This window comes from Polypterus senegalus, chromosome 1 (genome assembly GCF_016835505.1).
Source record: "Polypterus senegalus isolate Bchr_013 chromosome 1, ASM1683550v1, whole genome shotgun sequence".
In the NCBI taxonomy this organism is placed as follows: domain Eukaryota; kingdom Metazoa; phylum Chordata; class Cladistia; order Polypteriformes; family Polypteridae; genus Polypterus; species Polypterus senegalus.
The window spans coordinates 123,282,109-123,295,633 of NC_053154.1; the positions used below are offsets into that span (position 1 = coordinate 123,282,109).

General features: G+C 38.9%; 1 protein-coding gene across 6 annotated transcripts in view; it reads left to right on the plus strand.

The window, feature by feature from the left end:
- Window positions 1-13,525, plus strand: part of plch1 (phospholipase C, eta 1) — a 362,819-nt gene that overhangs the window by 233,971 nt on the left and 115,323 nt on the right. For all 6 annotated transcript variants that reach the window (XM_039757367.1, XM_039757373.1, XM_039757329.1 and 3 more), the window contains one exon: window positions 1,001-1,130. In XM_039757367.1, coding sequence (XP_039613301.1) covers window positions 1,001-1,130 — 130 coding nt within the window. The remainder of the gene's footprint in view (window positions 1-1,000; window positions 1,131-13,525) is intronic.

Here is a 13,525-nt window from a genome sequence, read left to right on the forward strand (position 1 = left end):
CAGTACTTACTGTAAGTAGCTGATCTCAGACCTTACTTTGCTGTTTGAATTAATTTGTCTGGATAAACCACAAGTATCCAGCAGCAGAGAGGTGCTCTCAGGTCCATCACCCCTTTTGAAACACTTGATCCTGTCTGCTACTGAAACTCTCATAGGTGAAAGGACAAAAAGCAGCAATGGAGGATTGAGGGCAGCTTCTGAAAGTAAGCATTCTGTTCTCTTTAGGATGATGTGCTTGTCAGGGCAGAATTCAAGCTTGTACTTGCCTGAATGGTGAAATAATTTATTGACATGCAGTAATTAAATGTAGACTGCCAATGGTCAAATAAAATGAAGGTTCAAACAAATATAAAAGGAGAATAATCCAAATAATACTGGAGCCTTTCATTTTCAGGAGCCTATCATTTATATGTTTTCACAAATGTTTTTCATCTGTTCAGGAAAATCATTACACTAGTCCTTCTAATTCAAAGTTGAATGATGCCTGGCGGGATGAAGCAATTGGTACCTCATTCTGTGGTAATCTAGACATCCTTCACAAAATCCTGGAGTTACCTCTAACCGTTCTTGTTTTCTCTATACTCTCATTCTCAGATTTCTTTCCTAGAAAAATCCCCTCATTTACTGTTTCCTATATTGTGTTGTGGCCCACTTAGTGTGGATACCAGTTGCCATCCTTGCCTAGCATAGCTATGCACTATTCTGCATCTGCTGCAGACTGGCATTAAGATTGCACTTTTTGTGAGACTGGATTTCTTTCGGGCTTCATAGTGAAACTCCTTTTTCTAGTCTCTTCCTCCTTGTGATGCACTAATATACTGCACAGCTTGTCTTTATGAAGCCATGCTGACCTTTATGGCACTCTGTGTGAATGAATGAATGAATGAATGGATGAATTAATGGAAAAAGAAATATAAGGGTGTGTCTGTGAGGTATATATATATATATGTGTTGTGTTAATGTAATGAACAACAGTTTTCCTTAATGCACAACTTGTTACATGGATGAAACAAACATTCGAGGAAGCTGACAAGAATGGTGATGGTCTATTGAATATTGAAGAGATCTACCAATTACTGCACAAGATGAATGTTAATCTTCCACGGAGAAAAGTCAAACAAATGTTTCAGGTCAGTAAATTTAGATCTAGAAGTTGAAAGTAATGATTACAGAGGAAATTCACTGAGACAAAAGATTTTTTTGTTGTTGTTGTTGTGCGCTTATTTTGGTTGAACTCTGTACATGTGACACTTGTACTATTTTTACTATTGCTACTGAGTTACTTGGCTGGATCTCTTCCAGTTCATTTACCAATGCGTTGGCAATCAAAGAGGTATCTTACCAGTGCAGCTCATGATAATCTGTTTTTATCATCACACCAGTAACGGCGCACTACACAATAACGTTCAGTGAATACACTTGACTTGAGCAGGCATAGTTTTCGTACTGTTTCTCTGTACGTTTAGCATTTGTTTGCTCAGAGATTGATGCACTTGCTGCTTCCTGAGAAGCTCTTCTTCACTCCACCCTAGCGGCCAGCTCCTTTTCTTCTTTTGTTAGCATCTTTTCGTGTTAAAACTGATTAAGTCAGTGTTTGTGTTGCAATTACTTGGTACGTTTTCCTTAATTTTTCACTTAAGCTGGCACTTAAGTCTTCAATCTGCCTCAAGAATGATTTAAGATATGAAAAGGTAGGGGAAGTGACGGCGAAGGTGGTAGGGAATGAGAACGGGGCCTGTAAACATGTGCTACACGGCCACCCTGCTTGCCGCTGCCGAGAGCTGATTCTACAATAAAATAAAATAAAAAGAGGAATAACCTTGGAGATCAATCATCACCGTGAAAGCACATAGTAGACATCACATACAGTAGTATATGTGTACCAAATTGCAGATCAATAGTTCAAACGGTTTGCGAGCTGCAGGTGATTTAAATCCTGGACAGACAAATGAACAGCCACGGTTGCATAATATATAAAAAGATTACAGATTTTTTCAATCATTTTCTTCTACATATCGGGTTAAAATAAGAATGTTGGCAAAACATGCCAAATCTGAAAATAAGCATGAAATCCATTTTGTCATTGATCTTCAGTCCATCAATTTTAGTTAATGTTCTAGTGAGCCAGAATATTGTATTTCTGCTTTATTTGCCATAAAGCAGCTGTACATGTAGCAGTGAGACAGGCTGCAGGATCATGATGATAATGAGAAGATGGATGTCTCCTAATAGTTTGACTGTAACAGGGTTATGATGGAATTCCTTAAAATTTGCTCATTGAGAATTTTCAAATTTTGATTTCAGTTGCTGTGCACCGAACAGTTTAGGGGTTGGTGGTCATTACATAACATTTGGGGTGAAAAAAAAATATGTAAACCTCAGATTTCAGGGTGAAAGGTTGCATTCACTTCTGAAATTCCATCATTTTCATTATATACCACACTAATAAAGGTTCTGATTCATTTTTACTGTTTATTAAAAATGTTTTTTAACCCTAATTATTCTAAATTGAAAAAAGAATTTAAAATTTTTGATGGATTTTTGCTTCTGAAAAGCAAATTACTTGTATAAATTGTAAATTACCACTAGTAACTGTGGAAAGCAATAATGTGATGGTTGTATCATGCTCAGCAATTCTGATGTTAGACTAGTAATGAATAGAAATTAGACAGACAGTGTATGGACTTACATGTATTTATAAGCTGGCATGGTAGCACAGTGTTTAGCACTGATGTGTCAGCTTTTCCCTTATTTTTCCCTTGTCATTACATTAAATTGTTTTAGACATTTCTGGGTCAACATAAATATCTGCAATATTTTAACTGGAAAAGGTAAAATGGTCATGTGAGATTACCCTGTTGTAGTTGATGTGAGCCATAATGTTGTTGTTATAACAAAGTTGTTCTTTAGAGGTCCATTCCCTTCTGTAATTTAATTCCCTGGGTATAAAAATGTTTGTTTGCCCTTTTTGTATTCTAAGCATACTGTATGTGTGTTGCATCTGACTCCCGTGTAATTCTGTTTTCAGATATTTTAATTTGTATGCAGCATTGATGGTCAAATGTTAATAGTCATGCCATCTGAGAAATGAGCTCTTTCAGCTAATCATCCTGCCCTTAGTTTAGTGTATAGCCCCATCATGATGGCTCAGATACGTATATTAGAAGCAATGTACGCTGTCTATCTTTTAAAATTTGTATTCTTTTCCTAGTCCCGATGCTTATTTAAGTTCATTTCCTCTCATACATAGTGAAATGATTTGCGTAGTGAAGTCTTCTATTTCATAAAGGATAACATTATTTGCCCCTTGAAATAAGCTAGTATTGGCTCATGTAGTTAGAAAGAATATAAGATTTCCTTTTCAGGCTCTTTTGCTCTTGTGATGGGGGAGCCAGAATAAATTAAATATTGAAGAGCTTTTAATCCTTGTCCAAATTCATTCGGGCGGGACATGAAAGCAAAAGGGAAGCAGAGAGATAAGTGATTTCCACGCTAATGATGCAGTCCACTTGGGGGAACAAAATTGGCAAGTCTATTCTTAGTAGCACAGTTGAACCTCAGCAAGTGTGGAAAGAGAAACTGAACATAATGAAATGTGTGTGAAGTGAATTGACTTGAGAATTTATTTACTTATATTTTCTGAAAGTCTTTTGATCTCATATGGCATTCCTCTTGCCCTATTTACAGAGGAATACATTGTCCTACTATATGCAGTGACACATGCACACAATGTTACTAGCAAAATGGCTAATACATTTACATCTTTAAAAACATTTTTTTTATTATTTCCCCACTTAAATATAATGTTTGAGTTTTTGTTATTAATATAGTGAGATCATTAGGTGGAGATATGCTCTAGAGAGGAGAGGAATGAAGGTCAGTAGGAACAAGACAGAATACATGTGTGTAAATGAGAGGGAGGTCAGTGAAATGGTGAGGATGCAAGGAGTAGAGTTGGCGAAGGTGGATGAGTTTAAATACTTGGGATCAGCAGTACAGAGTAATGGGGATTATGGAAGAGAGGTGGAAAAGAGAGTGCATGCAGAGTGGAATGGGTGAAGAAGAGTGTCAGGAGTGATTTGTGACAGACAGATATCAGCAAGCGTGAAAGGGAAGGTCTTCAGGACGGTAGTAAGACCAGCTATGTTATATGGGCTGGAGACGGTGGCACTGACCAGAAAGCAGGAGACAGAGGTGGAGGTGGCAGAGTTAAAGATGCTAAGATTTGCACAGATTTGGACAGCATTAGAAATGAGTACATTAGATTAGAAGGATGCTAAGGATAGAGCTGTGAGGCAAGAGAAAAATAGGAAGGCCTAAGAGAAGGTTTATGGATGTGGTGAGAGGGGACATGCAGGTGATGGGTGTAACAGAACAAGATGCAGAGGACAGAAAGATATGGAAGAAGATGATCTGCTGTGGCAACCCCTAACGGGAGCAGCTGAAAGAAGAAGAAGAAGATTAAATAAGTTCACAGCATCAGTGAAACAGTATATTATAACACAACATAACATTTTCAGATCCCCTTAATCCAGATCAGAGTCACAGGAATATGTCCAAGCAGCATCAGGCACAAGTCACAAAGCATCCAGTCTCGGATGGGCCTGGAATGTGAAAGGAAAAGTGGAAAACCCACTTACTTATGAGGAGCACATGGGGGGCCTGAACTGGATTATATGAAAAAACAAAGAAATGTTTTAAAATATTATTGCAATATGTGTTTTGTGTTTCTCCTTTTTTCTATGGAAAACATTCATAAGGTTAACATAAAAAAATGATAAAACAGGACTTGAACTACAGCGTCGCTGACATGTGGACATACTAACATCTGCACTGTTCTGTAACCATCTTAGACTGGCATTAAGATTGCCCTTTTTGGGAGATTGGATTTTTCTGGACCTAAGGACCATAAGATTGAGCCCTTAGTGAGAATCATTTTTCTTTAGGTTGTCTGCAAATTGCCAAGAATTTCTAGTCAGCCAGTCAGTGAATCAATAAGGGACATGTAGCTTTATGTCTCGCTCTCTCTCACTGTACTGTATATATATGTGTATATATTATGTGTATTATCGTGGTATTTCCCTCTACTTGCCCTTTTACCTGTTTCCTCAAGGGTAAGTGTTCTCGTCAAGTTCGTTATCGGGTTGGTCTACTGTTGCACTTTAAGATGAACACACACACACACAGATAAACACACACACAGACCCTAACCACAACAGTGCTCCATGAATGACACACACACGCTGATTAACCCTTAGCACTTTAAACCACACAAGTGCTATAGGAATAACAGCCTGTCATTCAGCACTTCAAGAGACTTACTTATTTTCGGCACGAACAACAATACGATGTTTTATTGATATCTCAGACCTAAATATTACTTTTGGTCTACAAGAATACATTTAAACATACAAAGACTCAGCACTCTTGACTATAGGCCATTCATCAGCCAAGAATACCTTCTTTATCGTATCTGTCCCTTCTGTTGAGTATAGCGCTCTTCACTCTCAGCCATATAAACCTCGCAGCACGGAAATAATGGCAAAAATCCGGCTGTCACCAGGTGCTCAAAGAAATCTAACTTATTACTTCAATCACTCTAGACATTAAGACAAAGCATTGAAAGTTAAAAGCAGCATGGTATTTATTACAAGAATAATAATAATACCACAAGAACAAAGAATACTAGAAAATAGGTAGTGATAGGAAAGTCTGAATATATATAGTCTTTAGAAAAAGCTTACAAAAAAGTTACAGATGACAAGGATGAATGTCCCAGGGAGGCGTTTGATTTAGCAATCGATGTTCATGATGCCTTTCTGACGACCAGGGCCGTCTTCGTCCGTTCCTCCTCTTCTTCTTCTTCTTCTCCCTTTGCTTCTCTTTCTTCTCCCTTTGCTTCTCTCTCTTCTTTCCAAACCAAGGCATATTTATTATGAAATGTCAAGCCTTGGTTTCACAACACATGCACCTGATTGGCTGGCTGTCCAAATGATTGATGAATTAATTCACTGTCTGTTTTCCCACACAACAAAACCTTTGATGTACTTTGAGGTAGCACTCCCAGGCTATAAACTAAACTTTGTTGTTCCAGATGTCCATCCATAATAGCCTGAGGTACCAGCTCAACATCCTTTCCCAGGCAATAAACCAAATTAGCACTAAGCTATGAACAAAAGTAAGGTGTAAGGGAAGAAAACCTGCTTTAATTTGTTAATTTCATCTGTTGTCTTGTCTTGAACAAAATATAATGGAAACCAAAATGTACAGATTTTATACACCATAACACTCCACCCCTATTTTGGTCAGACAAACTAAAGATGAACTGTGAGTCCTTCAAACCCTTGGCCGTCCGGGTTGGTAGTGTGTTCCCATGCCCTTCCAGTCGCCTCCTACTGCCCAAGTACTCAGTCCCTCAAGCAGATTTGGCTCACCAAGGACATTTGAAGTACTTCACAGCTCCTACAATTAGCAGAAAAAGAAAAATTTCATCAGCAGATGCAGTTCTTACACTAGGATCCCATCAGATATACCCCGAAATTTGCCATTGTCATTTCATAATGATTCCATAAGCTGATTCTGAATCTTTGGCTAGTTGACTCTAGTAATTCCTGTGTTCTGTTACTTCTGCAGCTCTTGTCTTTATTTCTTCAAATGCCAAAGATGCTGTATGCAAGATGGAAGCTGGATTGCCTAAATCTTAAACACCTATTCTAAGTTCAAGTGGTGTGTCAATTCTAAATTAATGTCTGCCACATTACTGTGTTTCACCTAAACAATTTTAACTATTTACTCCACCCCTGGACCCCTAAACACAAGTCCATCTATCTAAGCTACAATTCTATACAAACAACAGAAATGTTTTTATAATGTCTTTGCATCTGATAACTAAATACTTGGTCTTAGGAAGGAACACGTTTCCTCAGATGAGGCCTTCATCTCAACTATCAAATAAACCAAAGTAATTTCCCCTGCTCAATTTATTCAATCAGTAGAGAGATCCGACTGCCACCAATTCTGGCCAGAATAAATTGGGACATCCTGTATGGGGCATCAAGTGTCTTTCCATCCAACAGATCACCACTGGAAGATGCACCCAACAGGTGGACACCCTCTCCTGTTCCCTCCTTGAGCACTAAAAATATTTTGGCTTATTCCACTACTTGGTGTTCATATGAAATGCCTCCTTCAACTCTTAGTGTCCTTCTCTAATGTGATCACTTTCCCATTCAAAACTAAAAATTAACTATGACCTCCTGCATTGTACATTATATTACATTTCCATAGTGTCATATGAATTTCTATGATAAACTTTACAGTTCTGAACTTTAATATCTTATACAATGTAGGATACCAGTTTGTCAAAAGGCCCAAAACTTCTCTAAATTTAGTTGCTCTATTTTGTTCTAAATTTTGTTCACGCTTTCTTTACTTTGTTGTTTTTTGTAGCACACATTATTGGACCAATTTACTTACTAAATAATTACATTAACAAAACTGCAAATCTAACATTCTAGTTTAGAATTCAAAGCTGAAATGTATCTAATTAATTTAGCTTTAATGTCCAGTTCCTTATGTTATATTCCTGGTTTTATGGTTCCTCTGAGACATGCACTTCCCCCAGTTCCTAACTATGGTAGCCATAAAAGGCACACCAGGTGTGAGGTGGTTTGTGGCGTGGTGGTTAGCTCAGCTGTAGTTAGAGTGGGACCAGCCTGGTGGAATCACAGAACTCAAATGCCATTGCCACCCCTTCAAATGTAGCAAATGTTCTAGTGCACCCTGAGCACAACTCTTTGGAGGACCACCAGAGGAATGTTAGCTGCCTCCTCGCTGAAGCATCACTTCCACAGTCACAGATACTGTTGTGCAGCTCCCTGCAGTGCAGCTTCTTGCCTCTAAGTGACTAAGATTATAGTCTTTAGGGCATCCAGCACTCCATTTATCCCCCTCTTTGTACTCACTTAGCACATTGCAAGCTTCTTTACTGCTTTTCCACCACTGGTCTTACACTCATGCCCCTTTACACCTTTCCATCACCCACAAAGCACAGAATATCTATGACACCCAACTAATGGGCCTCAAAAGGTGGAGGAAAATAGCCTGTTTCAAAGTGACCATTAAAACACAAGACACTATATTGACATTTAACCCACCCCAGAATGGACATCACTTTAAATCACCTAGTTTAGCCTAGTGGGCTATACACATCAATATACAGGCTACAAAAAATTAAAACAAATGCAAAATAAGGCATAACCTATCTGTCTAGGCCTTTTGGACAAAGTGATTCCCTCATAGTCTTTTGATTGTCTTGATCATTGTTCTCCCTTTGGGTCCTATGAAATCCCTACAAATGTGTCCTAAACTATCCTGTCTTGCCCTTAGAAACCAGCTTCCCTCTGCATGCAGTACATCCCATGTTATGTGCTTATGGAAGAGAACACTTAGCTTTTATCTCTCAGTGTCCAGGTGTCTTTTCCTCAGTCCAGTGCTCGACAATGGTGGTGATGATGATGCAGTCCTTTGGCCTCTTTCAGCAGAATTCTGATGCTTGCTTCAGGTCCTAGTATAAAAACTTTGTCGCACACAAATTCAGTCCAAACATAAACAGTTCATTCTGGTTCTAAAAAAGTCTGTAGAAATGGATGCAAAACAGTTTTTCTGGCTTTCAGTCAAATCAAGTCTTTTGTCCTTTTTTCTAGCAGCAAATGTTTCTCATTTTCTGGATGATGTTCTTCCTAGACTATTAATCCAGACCTTGTTATCAGGTGTAATTATTAATAGTGCTGCAACTTGCCATACTTTGTCCACAACCAGAGTGAATGAAATAATATTAATTTCTAATTGAGAGAAAGAGAGAGTGCTCACATATTTTATTAAAATGTCTGCCTTCTGTCCCTGCTCCACAATAACTCCTAGAGCTCTCTACCTACCAGACAGACTTAACAAATATGTGACACCTGTCTTTCTTCCTGCTTTGGTGCTCATGTAACAAAGACCCTAAAAACTACCCAGCTGTTAGTGTGAATCACAACAGGCCTTTCTGTATGTCCTTCTTACTATCAAAGCAACAGCTTTCAACTCAGCTCACTAGCTACATTTTCCCTACATGCTGAGTGCCAGAAACTGGATGGTAAGCCACTGCCTTCCATTTTCTTATTCCCCAATATGAACGTGCTGCTTGTAACACCAATCAATATACAGTAAATTTTGTTTTCTAAGCAGCACTAATCAACATGGGCTTTGAATGGTGTGTTACTAATAACCAGCTTCATTTCTACTGCTGTTGCTGGATGTTCCACTGCCCTACAGCCTGTAACAGCTGTTCACCTTTAAAGTTATAAGGATCGATGCTACTTCAGTGTTAAATGTAAATCAAAGTTAAAAACGTGCTTTTTCCTTAAAACAAGGGTCAGTTTGTGCAGATCTACACTCTCACTCCGCTTATCTCATTTGCAGGGGACCACCTTTAAAACACTGGCCTCAGGGGGTTTTCTTTCCACCCCTCGCTGAGACCTGACAACTGCTCCTCCCCGCTGATCTCTGTTGCTGCAAGCCGCTCGCCTCGCTATCATAAAACACCTCTGCCTGTTTAGCCTGCACAACAACCAGCATACTTGAATGACTGCCTCCTGTCCCATCAGCAATCTGCTCTGCTATAAACTGCTCTCCGGTGTGCAGCGTAACAGCTGAGTATTCTTGCCTTTCAACAAAAGCGGCTTTCTTATCAGCAAGCAAATATGAGAGTGCAGCGATCTGTGACAAACTAAGTTATCCTGCATTTATCTCCTGTTTCTCAGGGTCAAAAGACCCCAAATCAAAGCACACACTTTAACACTGAGCGATCGTTGCTTAATCTGTGTGGCATTCTCTTTATACATTTCTAAGTGTACTGCTAGCTGCTTGCGACTTTTTGGCCATCTATTTCTCATCTGTCTTGCCTCCACAACTAACTGCTTTATAATAATTAACAATACATAACCTGTCTGACCAGCAGACAAGTGTATGTTTTCTATTTTAGCCGCCTTTGCCTCCACTTTATGCAGAGACGGCTTCTCTGCGTCTTTGACTAGCGCAACGGCCTGCGATTCTTCACTCTCTACACCCGTTGCAGTTAAAGTTGTGGCTGCTGCCTCCGTTTTTAGCGGAGAAAACACAGCTGTAACAGCTGATTCTACCGTATACCTAAAAAACTTTACAAATGCTGTTGATGCACGCTGACATGTGCCGGCTGTATGCCAGCATGCGATTACAGCATATTTGCCGCCTGTGGACGATCCATCCCTGTCTTTGAAAAATGAAACCAAACACACAAAAATGCAACACATGATTACTCCGTTAACCCTGCTCGCAGCGCCAAAATGTATTATCGTGGTATTTCCCTCCACTTGCCCTTTTACCTGTTTCCTCAAGGGTAAGTGTTCTCGTCAAGTTCGTTATCGGGTTGGTCTACTGTTGCACTTTAAGATGAACACACACACACACAGATAAACACACACACAGACCCTAACCACAACAGTGCTCCATGAATGACACACACACGCTGATTAACCCTTAGCACTTTAAACCACACAAGTGCTATAGGAATAACAGCCTGTCATTCAGCACTTCAAGAGACTTACTTATTTTCGCACGAACAACAATACGATGTTTTAGTGATATCTCAGACCTAAATATTACTTTTGGTCTACAAGAATACATTTAAACATACAAAGACTCAGCACTCTTGACTATAGGCCATTCATCAGCCAAGAATACCTTCTTTATCGTATCTGTCCCTTCTGTTGAGTATAGCGCTCTTCACTCTCAGCCATATAAACCTCGCAGCACGGAAATAATGGCAAAAATCCGGCTGTCACCAGGTGCTCAAAGAAATCTAACTTATTACTTCAATCACTCTAGACATTAAGACAAAGCATTGAAAGTTAAAAGCAGCATGGTATTTATTACAAGAATAATAATAATACCACAAGAACAAAGAATACTAGAAAATAGGTAGTGATAGGAAAGTCTGAATATATATAGTCTTTAGAAAAAGCTTACGAAAAAGTTACAGATGACAAGGATGAATGTCCCAGGGAGGCGTTTGATTTAGCAATCAATGTTCATGATGCCTTTCTGACGACCAGGGCCGTCTTCGTCCGTTCCTCTTCTTCTTTCTTCTTCTTCTCCCTTTTCTTCTTTCTTCTCCCTTTGCTTCTCTCCTCTTCTTTCCAAACCAAGGCATATTTATTATGAAATGTCAAGCCTTGGTTTCACAACACATGCACCTGATTGGCTGGCTGTCCAAATGATTGATGAATTAATTCACTGTCCGTTTTCCCACACAACAAAACCTTTGATGTACTTTGAGGTAGCACTCCCAGGCTATAAACTAAACTTTGTTGTTCCAGATGTCCATCCATAATAGCCTGAGGTACCAGCTCAACATCCTTTCCCAGGCAATAAACCAAATTAGCACTAAGCTATGAACAAAAGTAAGGTGTAAGGGAAGAAAACCTGCTTTAATTTGTCTTAGTTCATCTGTTGTCTTGTCTTGAACAAAATATAATGGAAACCAAAATGTACAGATCTCACTATATATATATATATATACAGGTACTCCTCACTTTACGACTGAGTTCCGTTCCGACGACTATGTCGTTAAGCGAATTGATCAATAAGTGAGGAGCTTGCGCCGGGAATATAGGATCGTTGTAAAATTATAAAATTATATAAAATTATGCAACAAACTTCAAATTTATTCATAAAAAGAAATGCATATGTACATATTATTATTTGTTTATTTGGTTATCTGGAGCTGTAGAGGGTCCAGGTAAGGGAGATGAAGTCGATGAAACAGAAGTTGTACCTTCAAGGGGCGGAGGTCCTGGATGTAACAGTCGAAAAAAAACTAGTAAGTGTGGTTTGCTTTGTAATCTCCTTTTTTTCTTGATAAATTTATCTATAGCACTTTAAAAGTTCACTCATCGCATGTTCAACTTTATTAAAACGTTCAGTATTTGGATCCATAGCCTCAAGTTCCAACATAGCCACATTAATTTTGGAGAACACACCAGCTAACCCATGTACCGTGAATTTCTTTTTTACTTCTTCAGTTCTTTCCTCTTCTTCCTCTTCTCAAATGCTGCATCGTTTCTAACTCTATTAAATCCTCATTTGTTAGCTCTCCATCGCCATAATCCACTAATTCAGCAATGTCTTCCACTTCAACATCTAAATTAAGCGCATTGGCAAGGCCTGCAATTTTTTGAATTACATCAGTTTGTTCAAGATTTGATTAGATATTGTTCGCGAAACTTTTTATGCATTTTTTCCATATGCCTTGCATACGCTTATCTGTCACTTCATCCCGAGCTGATTTAATGTTTTTAATGCAACCTAAAATACTGTACGATTTCCAAAAATCACGAAGGGTTACTACATCATTTTCTGTTGCTGCTACAGCTTGGGAAAAAGTCGTGCACAAATAAAATGCTTTGAATGTAGCTATAGTGCCCTGATCCATAGGCTGTAGGACAGCAGTTGTGTTTTTAGGAAGATACACTACCTTTACGTCTGGGTGTAGATCATCAAGATGCAGGGGTATGGCGTTATTTCAGTGCCACTATTCTGAGCACACGTAAAAAAATATTGAGCGCACGTAAAAAAAGATTGCAAGTGCAAGTATTGCATTTTGAAGAGAAATTTATTTTGAGCGTACAAAAGCTGAATTTGAGTGAACAAAATTCATTGCTGCGTGCAAAAAATGTATTTCAGTGTTTGCGCTTATCCATATACACACACACAATAGCACCCCCTCTCGCTCAGTTTTTTCATTTGCGCTTGCTCGCAATGTGTTGCTAGCTCACAACATTCTCTGCTGCGAGCGCTCAACTCTCTGTACACCGTTATAAGTGTGCCACAAAACCAACCAATCACAGACTTGGTTTCAAAAATTCTGATTGGCTCTTACGGTCTCCAATCAGCTCGCTAGCTGCTGCATTCCGGACACCGGAAACACTGTCCACTCAGCCTCGCTTCTTGCAGATAGAGGGAGTTTTGATTTACTCTGCAGCCAAAGAAGAGATGGCAGATGTAATAATAATGTACAAAATGATTTTATATTACTTACATGTGGCCGGGACATGTTGTTTTCGTGCTGCTGTTCAGTATTCAACGACATAAAAGAGAGCTACTCAAATATAATTTGGAGAGTCAGTTGGCATGGTTGTATAATGCAACTACATTATACTACACCAACGATAGTCTTAACAAATAATATATTTTAAAATAAAATAAAGATATTATCTGCAAATTGGGGTTTAATTGAGTTTAGCTGGATTTAGCTACATTTCGGACTGTTTCCGGAATGCAGCAGCTAGCGAGCTGATTGGAGACCGTAAGAGCCAATCAGAATTTTTGAAACCAAGTCTGTGATTGGTTGGTTTTGTGGCACACTTATAACGTGTACAGAGAGTTGAGCGCTTGCAGCAGAGAATGTTGTGAGCGTTAGCAACACATTGCTAGCAAGCGCAAATGA